The 21,788-nt window shown below is 37.0% G+C and overlaps 1 protein-coding gene across 6 annotated transcripts in view; it reads right to left on the bottom strand.

Moving 5' to 3' along the window:
* ARAP2 (ArfGAP with RhoGAP domain, ankyrin repeat and PH domain 2) overlaps positions 1 to 21,788 on the bottom strand; it is a 253,934-nt gene that overhangs the window by 65,364 nt on the left and 166,782 nt on the right. For all 6 annotated transcript variants that reach the window (XM_064285968.1, XM_064285973.1, XM_064285970.1 and 3 more), the window contains 2 exons: positions 8,775 to 8,938; positions 2,351 to 2,563 (listed from right to left, as the gene is read on the bottom strand). In XM_064285968.1, coding sequence (XP_064142038.1) covers positions 2,351 to 2,563; positions 8,775 to 8,938 — 377 coding nt within the window. The remainder of the gene's footprint in view (positions 1 to 2,350; positions 2,564 to 8,774; positions 8,939 to 21,788) is intronic.

The following is a 21,788-nucleotide window of genomic DNA, read 5'->3' as shown; positions in this document are numbered from 1 at the left end:
CCTGAAACGTTTTTCAAGTATACTCCTTTTCCAAACTGCAACTGATACCTCTTTTGCAGCCTGCACATGAGATTTATAAAACTAAACATGGTCAGACTGACTTAACAGCATAGTAAATGATTCTCTAAAAACAAAGAGGGGGAAACATCCACATTACATTCCTAGACTAAACTGAAAATGAATTAAGAATTACTTATTGTCTCTGATATAGTCCAGGTTAGAGTCCTGGTGGCACAGTGGTAAAGAACTCAGCTGCTAACCAAAAGCTGGGCAGTTCGAATCCACCAGCTAGCTGCCCGTTCGAAACCCTATGAGATAGTTCTACTCTGTCCTATAGGGTCACTATGAGTAGGAATCAACTTAACAGCAACTGATTTTAGGTAATATAGTCCAAGGACCCCCTGAGTGGTACAAATGGTTAAGCACTGGGCTACTAAGCAAAAGGTTGGCAATTCAAACCCACCCAGTGGTGCCTGGAAAGTAAGGCCTGGTAATCTGTTTCGAAAAGGTCACAGCCTTCAAAACCCTATGGGGCAGTTCTACTTTGCATACGCGGGGTCTGCATGAGTTGGAAATGACTCAATGACAATAACAACAACAAGTATAATTCAAATACTTATCCTCAAGTCATCCAGTTCCTAATTGTAGGGGTAATTGCATTCATTCAATAACATTTAATTAATACTGTATTAGTAACAAATGTCCTACAAACTCAGCATATATTTTCACGTATCTTGTAAGAATAAAGTAGATAATCTTGTAAAAATAACGCTAAGCCATTTGAAAGTAAAACTCAGGAAAGATTTCAGGTCATGTAGAAATCACAGTGAGTAATTCAACTTTGTACAGAAGTCAGACAATTTAAAGGTTCTTAGAAGAAGAGGTCATATATCATGTAAATATGTGGTATGCCACTGAAGGCAGTCTTGGCCTTGGGTCTACGGGACCCCAGAGAGTTCTTCTATGAGGTCACCCGGAGAGTTCCAGGATTGTCCTTGTCAGAACAAAGACGAGACACTTCTGGCGGGTCTGGGTGAGCTACAATGGATCTAAATGCAAAGGATTTAAGGATATTTAGCTCAGGATTCAAATTAATCTCCAAGGGAATTCTCAAAGCATTCAGTGCCAGGTCAAAAGTGAACACATTCCTCTGACACATGCCTGCCACTTGCCAACTACCTCCTTCTGGTACATGACAACAGTAAAGACTTCTTTGTCATTGCATTTGACAACTTCAGCAAAAGCTTTCTGACACGGATTTTTGATGACTGATTTTATAAAGACAAAAGGTAAGTCCTTAAAACACAGGTACTATAAATAACTTCATAGTTCTAGACTTAAACTTATTACTTTGAAAAATATTAGGAAGGAAGGAATAGATTTCTGAATTAAGTAGCGAAATAAGAAAAGCCAACCCTAAAAAGGTTCATTCCTTGGGATGATTTTCAAGCTGTGGATGTTTTGTGACACAATTTCGTAATTAATTCCTTAAAATACTTTAAGTTAAAAAACGTGTTTTTCAACAGAGTATCATGCAGTCAAATTTAAAGGCCATTTTACAAAAATTCTTGAAACAGATTAAATTTACAAGAGAAAAACAGACTGGCAAATTATGGTATGATTCAATATAAATTTTAAAAACTTAAAAAAAAATTAAGGCTGAAAATTATAATTTTGGAAACTAGAAATGGGGGGAAATGGTTGTGGCATATTAAGTAAAAATAAAGACGCTATATATGTAAATTATTCATATGTGGGGACAAAGACTATAAAATACATACAAAAATAACGGCTTAATTAGAAAGATGGAATTAAAGGCAACATGTATATTTAAAAGTCTTCATTGTAATATTTCAATAAAAGGAGCTGTTTTGAATTAATGGATGTAAAAAGGCATTTTCCTGACAACATCTTGCCCCCATGAGTGGTATTTTTCTAGGATCATTTCTTAAATTGGCTCTATTATAGAATAGTAAACTTCTTTACTTCATTAGGCAGCATCTGGGGAAATGAAGTTAGAAAGACTGAAAAAATTGTTATGAACACTAAAGAGGTAGGATAAATCATAGAACATAAAAGGTCATATGGAGAAATCTTACAAAACTTATCTTTTATTAAACTCTTCATTTTATCCTTAATGAGAAATTAATAGCATACACAGATTTGAATATGATACTTCCAAATTTAAAACAAAGCACTAAGAAATTCACTGAAAACTAAGTATATAAAACACTATTTAGCAACTATTGTTCCTTTCAATTAAATCTTCAGATCATCAGAAAAAGATTAAAGAGAAAACCTAAGTATGAAATTAAAAGGTAAGCATTTATTATGTCTGATTAGGTATTACCTAAGGCAGAGACCCAATATGGATAAAGCTCCTTGGTAAGAAGTGCATCATCAATGTCTGAGAGAAAACTTTTCAACACGCCTGTCACATCCTCAAGCTGATGTTTTCCAGCCCTCAGTTTAAAGCTTCTTGCGTCCTTTTTGAAACTCTCCAGGAGTTCACTTATGCACAAAGGATCCCCATTCTTTTGATAGATATACTTGCATCCTAAACCTGTGTTTTCAAATAAAGGTAATGAGCAGAAAAAAATGTAAGTTTAAAATCAAAATCTACTTTGACATTAAAAAAAAAAAAAACAACAAAATTTTGCACTGGGATGATGAACAAGATGAAGAAATCATTATCCGAAAGAGCTGATATGAAGAGCCTTTACTCCCAAACTTAGTCAGTAGCAAACCTGATGGACCAATGCTACCTCCTCAACTTTTAGCAAGTCCCTGGTCGCTCCTTCCTCCAGTTCTCTGTAGTATCTTTTTCAAGTGCTGTTTTACCTCAAGTGTCCTATCTTGCCTTAAGTCTAACAAAATCTAACTTGCCTCCAGTTTTACTAGCTCTCTGATATCAAAGCTCTCCGATATCAAGTTCCCCAACCTCCTAACCTCACATCTGTATATTAACTTTTTCCCCATCTGCACCTTATTCCAGATGAAGACTGGGTCATCTCCATTTCAAGGTTTTTGATTCATCAAGTGGCCAATATAAAGTAAGAGGAGTAGTAATGGTTAGTGGAAACCCTGGTGGCGTAGTGGTTAAATGCTACGGCTGCTAACCAAAAGATCAGCAGTTCAAATCTACCAGGCGCTCCTTGCAAGCTCTATGGGGCAGTTCTACCCTGTCCTATAGGGTCCCTATGAGTTGGAATTGACTCAACAGCAACGGGTTTGTAGGTAATTATTAGTAGAAGTAGGAGTGATAGTCTGGGAATGATGATACAAATACAAAAATCCTCTTCTGTCCCCTCCTGGGTCTCTTGTCTCTCATCCTTTCAAAATCAAGCTACGTTTCCTATACTGATTCTAAGGTTTTACATCCCTGTATTCCTTTAGTCACATTCTTGATCCTGTGCTGAATTCCCACTCTATTGGAACCATCTTCATCTGGAACAGAAGTGACTATTTTTTAGATGCTTTTTTTTTTTTTAATCTTACAAGAATATCCTGTAGCATCTGACATTAGAAATGATTTTCTGTTAAAATTCTTTTAATCCCATGGCTTTTATGACATCATGATCTCAAATCTCTATTTCCTTCTTCCATGGCTATTCTCCCGATCTTCTGTTATTCAGCCTATCTAGAATTAACTGATGATTCCAGGAATCCATCCTCAATTCTTTTCTCCTTCCCCCTCTGCAAAATCTTCTGAGCCTCATCACCTCAAATACTACATATGTTTTCACCCAGGTTTTAATTTCTAGAATTACACACACACATACCCCATCTACATTGTTTCCTGTCCCCTCCACCACCTCACCTCCAACTTCAACATGTTCTTCATCTTGTTCCTCTATCTTAATATATGGCATTGCCTTATCCCCAACCTCTCAAAAGTCAAACCTTTCTTTCTCACTCATTTAAAAAAAAAAAAAAAATTACTATGTCATGTGTATTCTTCATCATGTTCTCTCTCTCAAAACTGTCCTCTTCTTTCCATCCACATGCTATTATTTTGGGCCCTCAATTCCTCGTTACATTTTTCACAACGCTCTATCTCCATTGTTGTGCAGCCTTCCAATGTGCTTCCACAACGATGACAGCGTGATCTAAGATACAAGCCTGTTGGTGTTACCATTGTGCTTAAAAATATACCTGTTGCTCACTTATCGACTATCTTGTTATCCAACATTGCACATTTACAATAGTAAAAAATTACTACCCAGCTATTTTGTGCATTAACAATGTATACCTGGCAATAACAAACAGCACCGAATACCAATGGACAAGGTGAGAGAGTAATGCTGGCTTTGATGGTTAAGGTTATGCGTCAACTTGGCTGGGCCATGATTCTCAATGGTTTGGCAGCTATGTAATGATATAATTTGGCAGTTATGTAATGATGTGGTTATCCTCCATTTTGTGATCTGATGTGGTCATCCTCCATCTTCACATAACACCAAGTTTGTATAATGACCTGGTATTTGGAACCTAATCATGTTGATAAGTGAGGAGAGGGTGTACTACCATCCCGACTGTCTACAGGTTAAAATTTGAATATGTTATAATGATATATAAGACCCTACATTAACTGGTCTAACTCTCCTGCCTCTTTCATCGACATTATATTCACACATTAAGCATTGGTCACATTTAATTATAGAGTTCCCTCAACAATCTTTTGTCATGACTCCGTACCTCAACACACCTTGTTTTCTCCTCCTGGAATCCTTTCTCCCTTCCACAAACTAGTTTCTATTTTCTCTTTAGGCTCAAGGCACGGTGTCTCACCCACAAAGTACTCTGTGACCACCCACAGTCTGGATGAAATTTATCTGCATACCATAAACACCTATAACAACCCCTGAATCTCTCTATCACAGAATTTTGTACAGTGAGATACAGCTGTATGCTCAGTTGTTTGTCTTTTATCAATAAATCTATAAACTCCTGGAAAGCAAGAATTATGTCTCACTCTCTGTATATATCCAGCACCTACACGATGCCTTGAAGAACTCAGTATGTATTCAATAAACCAATGCTGAATGCAAAAATAAGCAAATTTTACAAAAATGTGACTAAGTTTCTGAGATTATGTTCCAGCTGAGTAAATTTTTAATAACTGGTACTCTAATAAAGTTAATATGAACTTGAGCATAATTTTGTTTACATAAACTAATTCCAGCCAAGAACTACTGTTGTTTGGTGCTCTTGAGTCAACTTCGACTCACAGCACTCCCTAAGAACTAGGTACTACAATTCATAAAAATAAACAAAAAAGAACTTAAGTCTAAAAATTATACTGTGAACTCAGTATTTTGACTAAGTTCAAACCTTGACACTATGAGCATAGATTTTAAACCAAAGCACAAGACGGGTTCAAAATAACTGCTTTTTTTGGTTGTTGTTCAAATTTTATTAATATATATATATATATATATAACAAAAGTTGTGCCATTTAAACCATTTCTTACATACACAATTCAGTGACATTAAATATATTCATCATACCTATATTCAAAAGTTTTTTGTCACCCAAAATAAAAACTCAGTATCCCTTAAGCAAGAGCTTACCATTTCCCCATCCCCAGCCCCTGGTAAACCAAACCAAACGCAGTGCCGTTGAGTTGGTTCCGACTCATTGCGACCCTACAGGACAGAGTAGAACTGCCCCATAGAGTTTCCAAGGAGCACCTGGTGGATTCAAACTGCTAACCCTTTGGTTAGCAGCCGTAGCACTTAACCACTATGACTTCTGTGTCTATACATCTGCCTATTGTAGATATTTCATATAAGTGGGATCATATTTGTCCTTTTGTGTCTGATTTATTTCACTCAGCACAGTATTTTCAAGGTTCATTCATGTTGTAGTGTGTATCAGAACTTCATTTCTCTTTATGACTGAATAATATTCCATTGTATGGATATACCACATTTTGTTTATCCCTTCATTTGTTGATGGACACTTGGGTTTTTTCCTGCCTTTTGGCTATTGTGAATAATGCTGCAATGAATGCTGGTGTACAAGTCTCTGTCCGAGTTCTTGCTTCAAGACTTTTGGGTATATAACTAGAAGTAGAATTGTTGAGTCATATAATAACTCTATGTTTAACTCTTTGAGGAACTGCCAAGCTGTTTCCTACAAAAGTTGTATCATTTAACATTCACACAAGCGATGCATGAGGGTTCAGATTTCTCCATATCCTCTCCAACACGTTATTTTCCATTTTTCTTATAATAGCTATCCTAGTGGATCTGAAGTGGTATCTCACTGTGTTTTTTTAAATTTTATTTATTTTCTTGCTGCTGCTGTTGAGAATATACATAGCAGAACATACACCAATTCAACAGTTTCTACATGTACAATTCAGTGTCATTGATTACTTTGAGTTATGCAAAGATTTTAAACCAAAGGGCAACCATTCTCACCCTCCTCTTCTGAGGTGTTCCTCCCCGATTAACATAAACTCACTGCCCCTCCAAGTTTCTAAGATGTTGAATTGCTGTTGTTAATTTGATCCCATATAGATAGTTGTTAAAAGAGCATAAAGCTCAAGGCAGACCTTTTTTACTAGCTAAGCTAAACTGTTGCTTGGTTTTAAGAAGGGATTCAGGGAATATTTTTGGTTTAAGGTTTAAAGATTATCTCAGGGCAATAGTTTCAGGGGTTCATACAACCTCCATGACTCCGGAAAGTCTAGAGTTCAGGGAAATCTCAAATTCTGTTCTGCATTTTCCTCCTTTTGATTAGGATTCTTCTACAGAATCTTTTATCAAAATAAAAATAACCACTATCTTGAAAGCCCTGAGCCAGCCACTTGAACTGGGCTTTTCAGAGTTCATATCGAATATTTCCTTTTACACATGCCGATAACATTGGGGCTTTCTCCCATGTTCTGCTCATTAAAAAAAAATAACAACAACAACAAAAAGAAAACATAAATAGTCCTTCATTGGCTTTATTACCTTTATATGCAAGTTAATTCACCATTTGCTAGAGTCATAAAGAAGTTACAATGTATGAAATTTAGTTGAAAACAATCTAGTGCTTAATGATTTTAAATTCAAATCAACACCACAGGGAAACTTCTGATTTCCCTAGAGGAATATTAAATTGACTACACCGAAGCTAGTCAAGTTATTTTAATCATTCTTCAGTTTAAGAAAGACCCTATGCCACTATGAAGCAAACACGATATGAAAATTTGGAATGAGGTTATATTCTTACTAAAACACACTATGTGTGCAATTCACATAAAAAAATTTTTTTTTTTTCAATTCACATACACCTCCAAAATTCAAGTGCTCTAAGACTGAATGACTGTAAAAAATGAAAACGATCGCCTGCTTTCTCTATCATTTTCTAATAAACAGATGATTACAGCTAAGAAAAATATAAACAAACTATCAAAGGAAGGAACTTCACATAGTAATGCTCATATATGTGATTGCATACATATTTAGATATATAATGCCAACATAAACACAGTGAATCTGGACACTAATGATAATTGTACTTAGATTACATACAAAATAAGTAAGATACTTAAAATGGCAGTCCCCCAGAATAAAGAAGATTAATACACACATATATAAATCTGTAATTTCCAAAAATTACTTTCTTCATAGCATTTGTTATTTTCTGAGATTTTGTTACATATCAGTTTATTATCAGTTTCCCATACTAGGACATAAGATCATGGCTTTGTCTTTAACTCTTTCCCCTACAGCTGCATTTCTAGTACTGAGACCAGTGGCTAGCACACAACAGGCACTCAATAAATAAGTAATGAACTAAAAACACGATGTTTTACTGCAGTGCTGTACTGATTACAACTGCTTTTCAAATTAAAAACACCCAAAGACACCTCTGATATTACAAAAGCAAGAAAAGTTAAGACACCTTTCAAAATACCGGGTCAATCAGTTTACTTTTTTCCACATTTGTAATTTAAACAAACGGCATTTATCTACAAATTTTAAAGTGTAAAACATTTTTATATTAGAAATACACTTAAGAAATTTATACCTTTTGGAGTATTAAGGAAATATGTAATCGAAAGAATGAATTTAAAGGACTGTAATACTCTGAAAATATACATGAGCAATAAAGGTTACTTTACAGGCGTATCTAAAATGTTTCCATAGCATATTCAGTTAAAATTAATATGCTATGGAAATATACAGGTGGATATACAGGCACGGGTCAGTTTTTTGTTTTTTTACTTGCAAATTGTTCATAAAAATATCTGTTGTAAATAAGGCAAAATATTAAAATTAAGAATATTTCTTAATATAAATGTGACCTATAGCATGCTGAATAAAATGCACACACAGAGACTATATGCATGCTCATGAAAAGTGATTTCTTTTATATTTTATCCCATAGTTTCCACTTCCAAAAACATGCTTAGCACACTGAGTCACTCTGGGCTTTTTTCTAAGCTTGTAATCTCTGAAAAATAGTCTTTTATCTACTATTTTTAATGTATGTTTTATAGTACAGATTCTTTTAGTATGTTACTTAAAAATTTTAGGCATGAAAGGAAGAAGGAAATGGTAAAAATAACCATAAGATGAAACATTATATAGTTTGAATGAATTTTACTGGGAGAAGGAATAGCAGTTAGCTGAACAGTGACTACGTTTTTATTTTTCACTGGTGTACTTACAAATATAAAGGACTTTAATTCGGTCCAATAGAGGTACCACTTAAAAACTGTAAGAATGATACTGAGTTCTGGGGGTTGAGTTAAGAACTCGGTGAGACTTACCATACTGTGTAACAAATGCTATACAGCTGTTCACGATAATGGGAACGTCATTTTTGCTGAGCTGCTGATCTTGTAATGCATTACCATCTGTACCTGCTGCTTTTTCAATTGCAGTATGCCAGACTGTGAAATCCAACTTGGTATGCCCATGGATGTATAATGTTCTGCAAAGTTTAAAAAGCATTTCAAGTCATATATTAAAAAAAAAAAAAATCTTATTTCGAGACAGATTACACTTAAACCCATATAAACGTGCTCCTGTCTCACTCATCATAAGAAAACTCTTGCTTTAACCTCCATCTACCATTAGCTTTCACTCAATTTCTTTTTTGCCTATATAGTCATGTTTCTCCACAGTGGAGAGGGATTTGTGATCTCATCTTATTTCAATCTTCAACCCCTGTTACTCTGTTTCCAAATAACTAAACTGAAACTGTTCTAGCAAGCATCATCAGTGACTTCTAACGGACATCATTGGGTGTACTTTTCAAGACTTTAGAACTGATGATATTTTCATTTCTTAAAAGGAGGGAAAATTATTATCCAATTTGCCTTTTAGAGCACAATTCTTCCTGCCTTTTCCTATCTTTCTGGTCACTCAGCCTGTTTCCCAAGCCTATCTCCTCTTTCTGAATAACGGTTATTCACCCACAAACTCCAAGGAGTCTCCAGGGACACATCATTTAGGCCAGTGGTTTCATCTCCCCTCCCAAATCCATATCTCTAAGCTATAAGTTTCTCTCACAAATCAGATTTCCATGTGGCTGAAAGGCAAGATCACAGAGCAGTTAAGAGGGTGGGAACTACAACCAGATTTTCCAACTCAGTTTAGCTCTGCCATTTACGTCTTTTGTGACCTCGGACAAGTTTCGTCATCTGTAAAATGAGAATAATAATAGTACCTATCTACCAAAAACCCATTGTCATCGAGTTGATTTCTACTCATAGCAACTCTAACAGGACAGAGTAGAACTGCCATAGAGTTTCCAAGGCTGTAAATCTTTATGGAAACAGACTGTCACATCTTTCTCTGGCAGAGCAGCTGGTGGGTTCAAACTGCTGACCTTTGGGTTAGCAGCTGAGTGCTTTACCACTGCACCACCAGAGCTCCCTGTACCTACCTAAGCACTCAATAAATGCAATAATAACATTTAAGTAATAAACAGTAATAATAATAGCTAAGATTTCTGGACATCGCCTAACAAGCAATAGGCATCTCAAACCTTTCTCTCACACCATACCAATCTGCTCTTGGCACCACCCGTTAAAAAAAAAAAAAAAATTGTTCTTGAGTCAATTTCAACTCAAAGCGACCCTACAGGCCAGAGTAGACCTGCCCCATATAGTTTCCAAAGAGCAGCTGGTGGAAGCAGCCAAGAGCTTAACCACTGCACCACCAGGGATCCTTTGGCACCACAATTCTCCACTTACCCCACCAGGAATTTAGATTATTTAATTATGACTTGGTTTCCTTCCCCAGTCACTGCCACATACATCTATTCACAAAATTCTGTTGACACCAGCTGCCTGGAATCTCCACTACGTCTTCAATTCATTCTAACATCACCTCATTGCACGTCTTCACATTGCTCGTTGAGGTCATTACAACTCCTAATAGAATCTCTTTCCCTATTCTCCATCCCTTTAATCCGTATTCCCCACTGCTGCCAGAATGATCTTTCTAAAATGCAAAGCTAATGATATCACTTCCTAACCAATGTTATTCTACAGCTCCTGAGTTTTCAACACTAAAAAGCCTTCGAAATGTGGCTGACATTCCTCTACACTCAAAGCACTTGGGGAAGGGGAGAAAATGGAGACTTATCTCTGAAACTATTTCCTTTTTTTTTTTTTTAAATTATTATTGTACTGTAGGTGAAGGTTTACAGAACAAACTAGCTTCTCATTAAACAATTAGTACACACATTGTTTTGTGACATTGGTTACCAACACCATGACACATCAACACTCTCCCCCTCTCGACTTTGGATTCCCTATTACCAGCTTTCTTGTCCCGTCCTGCCTTCTAGTCCTTGCCCCTGGGCTGGTGTGCCCCTTTAGTCTCGTTTTGTTTTACAGGCCTGTCTAATCTTTGGATGAAGGGTGAACCTCAGGAATGACTTCATTACTGAGCTGAAAAGCTGTCCAGAGGTCATACTCTCAGGGTTTCTCCAGTCTCTGTCAGGTCAGTAAGTCTGGTCTTTTCTTTTCAGTTAGAATTTTGTTCTACACCTCTCTCCTGCTCTGTTCAGGCCCCTCTATTGTGATCCCTATCAGAGCAGTCAGCGGTGTTAGCTAGGCACCATCTAGTTATGCTAGATTCAGTCTGGTGGAGGCTGTGGTAGCTGTGGTCCATTAGTCCTTGGGACTAATCTTTCCCTTGTGCTTTTGGTTTTCTTCTTTCTCCCTTGTTCTAGTCCTTGGGACTAATCTTTCCCTTGTGTTTTTGGTTTTCTTCATTCTCCCTTGTTCTAGGTGGGGTGAGACCAGTGTAGTGTCTTAGATGGCCGCTTACAAGCTTTTAAGACCCCAGACGGTACTCACCAAAGTAGAATGTAGAACATTTTCTTTATAAACTATGTTACGCCAATTGAGCTAGATGTTCCTCAAGATCATGGTCCCCACAGCCCTCAACCCAGTAATTTGGTAAATATTTCCTATTCTTTGACTGGCTACTCCAATGACTTTCCCAAAGTCATATTTCAGGTGATCCTCCCTGACACTTCATCCCTGATCTCCTTCCTGCACTTATTGGGCAAGAGGTGTCCCTTTTAAATTTTCTAATAGCCACCTTATCCTCTATTATACCATCTATTTTAATTATCTTTAGGACTGTTTTAGCTACTAGGACACAGACTGTGTATAGCCAAGTAGAAAAAGTATTTCAGTACCTCTGCAGGGTCACTATGAGTTGCAATTGACTTAACTGCATCGGGTTTGGGTTTTTTGTTAGTTATTAGCATAGGATCCTAGGTGGCACAAGTGGTTTACAGGATGCTAACCTAAAAGTTGGTGATTCAAACCCACCCGATAGCTCAGCAGAAAAGAAGTCTGGTGAACTGCTTCCATAAAGATTAAACTCAACTCTTGAAATCCATAAAGATTACAGCCAAGAAAATCCTGTAGAGCAGTTCTACTCTGTAACACATGGGGTCACCATAAGTCAGAATCAACTTGACAGGAACGAGTTTACATTTTTTTTTTTTAAGTTACTAGCATATTGTCTGGCGTTTAGTTTTAGAGCTCTATCAGTAGATAAGGAGCCTTGATGGTGCAGTGGTTAAGTGCTCAGGTACTAAACGAAAGGCTGGCAGTTCAAAACCACCCAGCAACTCTGAAGGAGAAATGACCTGGCCATCTTCCTCCATTACAGTGTAGGAAACCCTATAGGCAGTTGTACTCTGTCTTCTAGTATCATTATGGGTCAGAATTGACTTGATTGCACACAACATCAACTGACAAAAATTTTGATTTGAAACACAAAGTAATTGCTGATCTATTTCAAGTATATTTACAACAATGTGAAATTATTTATTCTTGCTTTCAGACTATGAGAGGGCTGCTGTGGATTCAAAGAGAAGGGAATGAGTTATACAGGCTCTGGGGCCTTTTTTCTTTTTTCATGATCTATTCTATTCCTGATAATTCATTGTACCATTAAGTTAAGAAAGAAAAGTCCTTCTCTGTCTTCTCTTCATGAAATGTTCCTGCAGGAAGACAGAGCTACAAGCACCTTACCACATTCATTTCTAACATCGTCAAACTTGCCAGAGCTACTATTTTCACTGACACTTGTGCCAGTAATTCTCATTTCTACCTTTTTGACATCTTTAGCTATTGTTTTCATTTTCCACTCCACCACAGTGGCCCTGACTTCTAGGCTTTGTAATTTTCTTTCTCTAGAATTCCGACACTTGCTCTAATACCCTTGACATGTTTTAGCCTTTTCTTTTATCTTATATCATCCTTAGCTCAAAAGTATTCTGTTGCTGAGTGTATTTGTCTAAATGAAACATTATAACTAAAGTAATTCCCCCGAAAAACACCAAGCCCCTACATTATGTAGACTTAATCAAAGTTAGGTCTTGCTAAATTTAGGATCTTAGATAAAAAGAAAAAAATTTCTTCTGATTCATTTTTTGCACAGACTTTCTTTTATCTGATAATACAAAACCTTTAATAGTGTTTGCCTATAAACATCCAAAGGGCGTAAGTATTTCAGCAAGCAGAGAAGGTAATCCAAAAATGCAATGGCTCTCCTAAAATACCAGCAAAAATCTGCCATTAACTGTGAACATTTCAAATGTAAAACTTTCTTTCTAGTCAGAAGAAATCCTGTGATAGGTATAACTGCCTCCTTATAAACTAGGGAGGGGTAGAACGAGCAATGACAAGTTAACTCCTGAGTCAACTTGTCAAAGAGTGAATCCTAAAATACATCAACTAGTGCAGCAGATGTTTGACATTTTATAGCATCAGTTCAACAACTTTTCCCTCTGATGCTTATCTAAACTCTGTGCAGATCGAATAAAGTATTAAAAGATATTTTCAACAAAATTGCTGAATGATTTGCTGATTTGAAGTGTTATCATATAACCATTTCACATTTCTCATTAAGAATTCCAAAGAAACATTCATCTACATATTGAAAATCTGAAGTTATTTTGATGAACTCTAATTATGAAGAAATAAATTATTCTAATTGCCCATTCCCCAGCATAAATTTTAGAAGGTACTTCAAAGCCATATACAGGAAATATTCCTATATCCTATAATGAATCAAGACAGTACTATAAGACTTACATATCGAATCCCAGGACTAATAAAACCATCCTGTCAAAACTGCAACATAATAACTACAAAATGAAGACCATATATTTGAGCCTAGTCTATTGGCAAAAAATAGAGGTGTCTTCAAAAACAAGAAGTCAATAAATTTGACTGCATAAATATAAAAGAACATTTTAAACAAATCTAAAAACCAAGTAACAAACTCCAAATATGAATGAAGACTGAAGATGATAAGATGCTGAACATTTATATAAAAAGGAAAACATTAAGTCCTCAACAGAAATATAATCATCAGTCATGAAAAGATAACTCAGAAAAAATGTCAATGGCCAATAAATACAGTTTATCAATCAAAGAGACACATTAAAACAGCAATATACCAAATAACAATTCACCAAATATTTACATATGTTCATCACTAAAGAGTACAGCGAGACTGGCACAGTATTTTATAGGACAGATTAGATATCCTGAAAAGGGAATTGACAATATGTACAAAGAATCTTAAAATATGTACGCACAACTTTTGACAAGTAATTCCAACCACAGGATTCTACCATAAGGACACGATTTAAAATGACACAGTATCTGTTTCTCTCAATCTCTCTCTTCACACACAATTTAACGAAGTATTTAAAAAAAATAGTAAAAAAGGAAATAAACTTAAATCTCAACAATGAGGGAATGGTTCAGTGATTTAAGATATATCCATAAGATCTATGTGACATGTTTAGTACAATGAATGCAGAATACATAATTCAACTGCATTTGCCGAAGTGTTAACTCATCTCTAGGCAAAGATTTTACAGAGATTTTGTTTCCTTCTTTATACATGGAATGTTTTCTTTAAAAAAAAAAAGTGACTGGGAACAAATCACATACTAAAAGTACGGATTGGTCCCTTGAAAGAAAAGGTATTTACTGCCTCTGAACTACAGCCCTCCTAGACTGCACGTCATTGAGTTTTTGAGGAGATGAAAGAAATCTCTCTGCCAATCCTTTCATTTATACATAAGGAAGCTCAGGCCCAGAGAAATAATTTGCCTAAGGCAGAGATTGGCAAAAACAGTAAATGTGACCTAATGAGGTGGGCTTTTGGTCCTACCTAGTCCATGATTCTTCTTCTACCTGAAGAATTAGATCTTCACAATTTAGAGCCTTGATCCCAGATTCCAAAAATACTCATTCAACAGGTAAAATTCTGGTGTTTCCCTTTACATGTCTTTTTTTTCTCAGTCTTCTTTATTATACATAAATTCACAAAACAGGGAACTTATCAAAGCAAAGTCACATTATTGGAAAGGACCTAAAAGATCATCTCTTAGAGCCACCATAAAGAAAATCTCTCTCATCTCAAAGACGGATAGTTTCCATTCTACCTTGAGAAGTACCCCTGGCGTTTCAGAAATGTAACGGGTAAAGCTTGAAGATAACTTTCACTGTGCATTTTGTTTTTTTTAAATATTTCCTAAGCAACTTCTTGAACCGGAACATACTAAACGTAGTGCGCATCTTTTTTTTTTTTTTTTTCTGGAAAAGATGAATTATTTTATTGTTGTGAATAATATCTGGTCACAAGAATTCTTTAATAAAATGAACTTATTTAAGTGCAAAGTTGCATAAGTTTTAACAGTCTCATCCTATGTAACCACAACACAATCAGTTATAGAACATTTCTGTCACTTGCAATAAGTTCCCTCACGACACTTTGCAGTGAATTCCTTACCCAACTCATTGTACCAGCAAAAACTGGTCTGTTTTCTGACACTATACATTAGTATACCAGTTCTAGAATTTCATATAATCATACAATTTACTCTTTTGTGTCTAGTTTCTTTTGCTGAGCATGATGCTTTCTAAGATTCACGCACAGTGTTAATTGCGGTGTCCTGGGTTTTCTTCTCACCTGGTCTTTTGGGCTCAGGGCTTGTGAAATGATTGGTTAAGTTGAAATCTGTTAAACGAATGGTCAGTATGCTATCCACATAAGCGGCTTGCAAGGGATTGGGTGGTTTACTATCCACCTTTATACAGATTGGCCCTGCCCAATAGTTGACATTCATCATTCACAGGGACTGGCTGAGGGCCACACCCAGTTTGATCTTTATCCAGATTGGCTGAGGACAGCACACTGGATCTGACCTTTACTAGGGTTCTCTGGGGGCCCACCCAGGAACTGATAAAAACCCTAGAACAGGGAGGCTAAATTGGGGTTTCCTGATCTAGAAGAGCTAGGAAGGGAGCCATTCTTTGGTCCCTGTGCTGAGAACCCCTAGAAGACCCGTAATATAAGCCAAAGGCTGTAACGCTGAGCTGACGGCACTCACTGAGCTGATTTAACACGGAAGATCCAGAAACCCAGAGAAACAGCAGCAAACACAGCAGAGTCCAGCAGTAAAGGCAGGAACCTCCAGACATGCAGATGGCAGTGGTGGGCCACTCGGCCCATGGAGTGGAGCGGGGCACCTCTGGGCAGGAGGTCACCAATGCAGGTGGGTCTTTCTGGACAGAAGGTTACCAATGGAAATGGGCACCTCTGGGCAGAAGATCGCCAACAGGGCTGCGCACGCCCGAAATGGGAACTGGCCTAAGTTCAGACCATGCAGGTGGACGACCAAGAAGAGTCAGCGGCATTATGGGGGCTGAGCTGGTCTGCCTTTGGCAGTGGCAGACACTCAAGCTGTGCAGAGATCTGTAACCTGAGAGGGCTGAAAGGAGCTATGAAGATGTTTGGGCATACACCCTATAGGGGTTGCCTGTAAAAGTTTTGCCTTGAGAGCAGTTGAAATGCTGGCCTAACCCTGGCACTAGCCTAGCATTGTTCCAAAGCTGCTGGTTGAAAGCTGAACCAGCAAGCACAGGCACCAAACCTGGCCAAGAAATGCCACTGAGAGAGGCAACAAGAGAGAATGAACAAAGCCACCTGCGCACCTGACCTAAATTGAGACACACCAGCCGACAGAGAGAGAGGGAAACCTGCTGACAACTAATCCACAGCTTGCCTGCCCAGTGACAGAAATGGACATGGGCAGTGTCTTAGTTACCTAGTGTTTCTATAACAAAAATACCACACAAGTGGATGGCTTTAACAAACAGAATTTTATTCTGTCACAGTTTAGGAAGCTAGAAGTCTGAATTCAGTGTGCCAGCTCCAGAGGAAAGCTTTCTCTTTTTGTTGACTCTGGGGAAAGGTTTTTGTCGACTCTGGGGAAAAGTTTTTGTCATCAATCTTCCTCTGATCTAGAAGCTTTTCAGCACAGGGGACCTGGCTCCAAAGGACATGCCCTGCTTCTTTCTTGGTGGTATGAGATCCCTCATCTCTTTGTTGATTCTCTATTTTATATCGCAAAAGAGACTGACTCAAGATACAACCTAATCCTGTAGATTGAATTGTGTCTCATTAACGTAACTGCTTGAGTTGTGTCTCATTAACATAACTACCACTAATCCTGCCTCGTTAACATCATAGAGGTTAGGATTTACAACACATAGGATAATCACATCAGATCACAAAACGGTGGACAACCACACAATAGTGGGAATTATGGCCTAGCCAAATTGACACACATTTTTTGGGGACACAATTCAATCTATAACAGGTAGTAATTTGGGAAAGGTGAGCAGGTTTCCCTTCAGACATAAGTGGGTTCCTTTCCTACGATGCTAAATGGGGTATTTGTGGAGGTGGAGAGGAAATGTTCACCTCAAATCTGTTCCTGTCGTTTACTGTTTGCTTTCTGTAAGTAATCTGTTCCTATTTACTGCCTACCTTCTATAAATAATAATAATGGCTTTCAATTGCCAACACTTTGTAAAGTATCTTTGTGTCTGTGACCCGGTCAGTTCAGGTATAGAGTCCTCATCCCAGCATTCTTATTTATGCTTGTAATTTTGAGGCAACTGGTGTGTGTTTAAAGAGTCCTGGTGACACAGCAGTTAAGCACTTGGCTGCTAACCAAAAGGTTGGCTGTTCAAACCCACTAGCTGCTCCACGGGAGAAAGATGTGGCAGTCTGCTTCCATAAAGATTACAGCCTTGGAAACCCTATTAGGGCAGTTCTACTCTGTCCTATAGGGTCACTATGAGTCAGAATCAACTTGATGGCAACAGGTTTGGTTTGGTTTGGTTGGTGTGTGTTTATGCACACAGTTCATTAATACAGGTGTCTTTATAACACTAATTAGTATTTCATATATAAATATTCCACACTGTCTTTTTCCTTTTACTTACTGAAGAACATTGAGCATTTCCAGTTTTTGATTATTATGCATAAAGCTGACATACTTATGTAGGAGGCTTTTGATGGACATATGTTACCATTTGTCTTGGCCTGAGATGTATAGTAAGTGCACATTTAACTTTATTAAAAACCAAAAACCTGTTAAACTGTTTTCCAAAGTGATGGTACTATTTTACACTCTAACATTCTTGCTAACACCTTGCTTTGTTATTATTTTTTAAATCTCATTCTTTCTAGGCTGTAGGATGTTATCACACTGGGGTTTTAATTTTTGTTTCCCTGACGCTGAACATTAGGTGTGTGCTGGCTATTCATATATTTTCTTTTAGAAAGTATGCATTTAGTTTTTTTTCCGATTTTTTTTTTGTCTTATTGAGTCATATGAATTCTTTATGTATTCTAGACACAAGTCTGTCATAGGATACATGTGTTGTGATACATATTTACCCCTAGAGTGCGACTTTTCATCTTCTTAATGATGATGTTTGAAGAAAAAAAAGCTTCTAATTTTAAGTCCAACTAACCAATTTTTTTTTCATTTATGGTTCTAATAGATATACCTTTTAATTATTTTTGTTGCTTTACTACACTGACCAGAACTAGCAATAAATTGTTGAACACAAGTGGTGACAGTGAACTTCCTTACCTTAATATAAATTTGCAAGAAATTTTAAAATCAAGATGTCAAATTTATTGGTATAAAGTTGGTCATAATAATCCATTATCTTTGAAATATCTAGAGCACCTAAAATAAACTTTCCTCTTTTAATTCCTGAAACTAGTAATTTGTATCTCCTTTTTTTTTTTTATAGATTTATCAATCTTATTAACTTTTCAGAGAAAAGCTAGATGTTTATCAACATGATAATTTCCTAGAACTGGCTTTTAATTTCACTGATTTTTTCTGCTTTTTTTCTTTCCCCATTTTCTATTTCATTGATTTTTGTTCCTAAGTTCCTGTATGATGTACTTTATAGTGCTTTAATTTGCTCTTCTTTTTTTTTTTTATTAGATTTTTAAGGTACAAGCTTGCTGATTTTTTTTTTTTTTTTTTACTTAATATAAGTATTTAACGCTTACATTTCCTTTTGGCGTAGTGATTAAGAGCTATGGTTGCTAACCAAAAGGTTGGCAGTTCAAATTCACCAGCCACTTCTTGGAAACCCTATGGGTTAGTTCCACTCTGTCCTACAGGGCTGCTATCAGTTAGAATCGACTCGAGGGCACCTAAAAACAACAACTGATTTATAGCTATATAACTCAACAATTTTGAAAGGTTTTCAATATCATTTGATTCATGTATTTTTTAATTTTCCTTGTGATTTCAACTTTGAAGCTTGGGTTATTATTATTATTTTATTGTGCTTTAGGTGAAAGTTTACAGCTCAAGTTAACTTCTCACACAAAAATTTATATACATATTGTTATGTGACTCTAGTTAAAATCCCCATAATGTGACACCACACTCTCCCTTTCCACCCCAGGCTTCCTGTGTCCATTCAACTAGCTCCTACCACTTTCTGCCTCCTTATCCCACCTCTAGAAAGGAAATTCCCATTTAGTCTCATGTATCTACTTGAATTAAGAAGCACACTCTTCACAAGTATTATTTTGTTTTATTGTCCAGTCTAATATTGTCTGAAGAGCTGGCTTTGGGAATGGCTTCAGTTCTGGGTTAACAGAGAGTCTGGGGGCCGTGTCTTTGAGGATTCCTCTAGTCTCAGTCAGACCATTAAGTCTGGACTTTTTACGTAAATTTCAGTTCTGGACCACACCTTTCTCCTGCTCCATTAGAGACTCTTCTGCTTTGTTCCCTATCGTGGTGGTAGCCAAACACCATCTAGTTCTGGTCTCAGGCTGATGGAGTCTCTGGTCTATGTGGACCTCTCGTTTCTTGGCTGTTTCTCTTTTATTTTTGATGTTCTGTATTCTCCTTTGCTCCAGGTGGGTTGGAAATGATTGATCCATCTTTGATGGCCACTTGCAACATTTTAAGATCTCAGATGCCACTCGCCAAAGCAGGATACAGAATATTTTCTTAATTAACTTTGTTATGGCAATTGACCTATATGACCCAAAACCATGGTCCCCAAACCCCTGCCCCTGCTACTCTGTCCCTCAAAGTGTTTAGTTGTGTTCAGGAAACTTCTTAGCTTTCGGTTTAGTCCAGTTGTGCTGACTTCTCCGGTATTGTGTGTTGTCCTTCCCTTCACCTAAGATAATTCTTGTCTACTATCTAGTTACTGAATTTTCCTCTCCTTCCCACCCCACCCTCGTAATCAAAAGAATGCTTTCTTCTGCGTTTAAAACTTTTCTTGAGTTCTTATAATAGTAGTCTCATAAAAAATCTCCCCTTTTGCGACTAAATTTCACTCAGCATAATGCCTTCCAGCTTCTTCCATGTTATGAGATGTTTCAAGGATTCTTCATTGTTCTTCATCATTGCATAGTATTCCATTGTGTGTATATATCATATTTTGTTTATTCATTCATCTGTTGATGGGTACCTAGGTTGTTTCCATCTTTTTACTATTGTAAACAGTGCTACAATGCACATGGGTGTGCATATATCTATTCATGTGATGGCTCTTATTTCTCCAGGATATATTCCAATGAGTGGGATTGCTGGATCATATGGTACTTCTAGCTTTTTAAGGAAGCATCAAATAGATTTCCAAAGTATTTGTACCATTTTACATTCCCACCAGCAGTGTATAAATGTTCCAGTCGCTCTACAACCTCTCCAACATTTATTAATGCTTTTTGGATTAATACTAGCCTTGTTGGGATAAGATGGTATCTCACTGTAGTTTTGATATGCATTTCTCTAAGAGCTAATGGGAAACCCTGGAGGCAGAGTGGTTAAGTGCTACAGCTCCTAACCAAAAGGTCCTCAGTTCGAATCCACCCAGGCGCAGTTCTACTCTGTCGTATAGAGTCGCTAGGAGTCAGAATCAACTCAACGGCCATGGGGTTTTTTTTTTTGTTTTAATGGCTAACGATGGCGAGCATTTCCTCATGTACCTGTTAGATGCCTGAATGTCTTCTTTGGTGAAGTGCCTGTTCATATGCTTTGCCCATTTTTTAATGGGATTATTTGTCTTTTTGTTGTTGAAGTTTTGCAGTATCTTGTAGATTTTAGAGACTACACCCTGATCAGATGTGTCATAGCCAATTTTTTTCTCCAAGTCTGTAGGTTGTCTTTTTACTCTTTTGGTGAGGTCTTTTGATGAGCATAAGTGTTTGATTTGTAGGAACTCCCAGTTATCTAATTTCTCTTCTGATGTTTGTAAATTTAGTTGTGTTTGTCTGTTTTTGCCATGTATTAGGGCTCCTAGCATTGTCCTTATTTTTTCTTCCACACTCTTTATTGTTTTAGATTTTATATTTAGGTCTCTGATCCATTTTGAGTTAATTTTTGTGCATGGTGTGAAGCACTCCTCATTTCATTTTTCTGCAGCTGGATATCCAGTTACACCAGCACCATTTGTTAAACAGACTGTCTTTTCCCCATTTAACTGACTTAGGGACTTTGTTAAATATCAGCTGCTGATAGGTGGATGAATTTACATGTAGATTCTCAATTCTGTTCCATTGGTCTATGTATCTGTTGTTGTACTGGTACCAGGCTGTTCTGACTACTGTGAAGGTATAACAGGCTCTAAACTCAGTATTGTGGGGCCTCCCACTTTGTTGTTGTTCTTCAGCAATGCTTTATTTATCTGGGGCCTCTTTCCTTTACATATGAAATTGGTGATTTGTTTCACCATCTCGTTAAAAAATGTCCTTGGGATTTGGATTGGGACCGCCTTGTACCTGTAGACCACTTTGGGTAGAATTGACATTTTCACCATGTTGAGTCTTCGTATCCATGAGCAAGGTATGTTTCTCCACTTACGTATGTCTCTTTAGGCTTCTTGCAGTGGTGTCTTGTAGTTTTCTTTGTATAGGTCTTTTCCATCTGTATAGGTCTTTTCCATCTC

The sequence above is a fragment of the Loxodonta africana genome, chromosome 5 (genome assembly GCF_030014295.1).
Source record: "Loxodonta africana isolate mLoxAfr1 chromosome 5, mLoxAfr1.hap2, whole genome shotgun sequence".
NCBI classification, from domain to species: Eukaryota; Metazoa; Chordata; class Mammalia; order Proboscidea; family Elephantidae; genus Loxodonta; species Loxodonta africana.
This window is presented reverse-complemented; position numbering and strand designations above follow the sequence as displayed.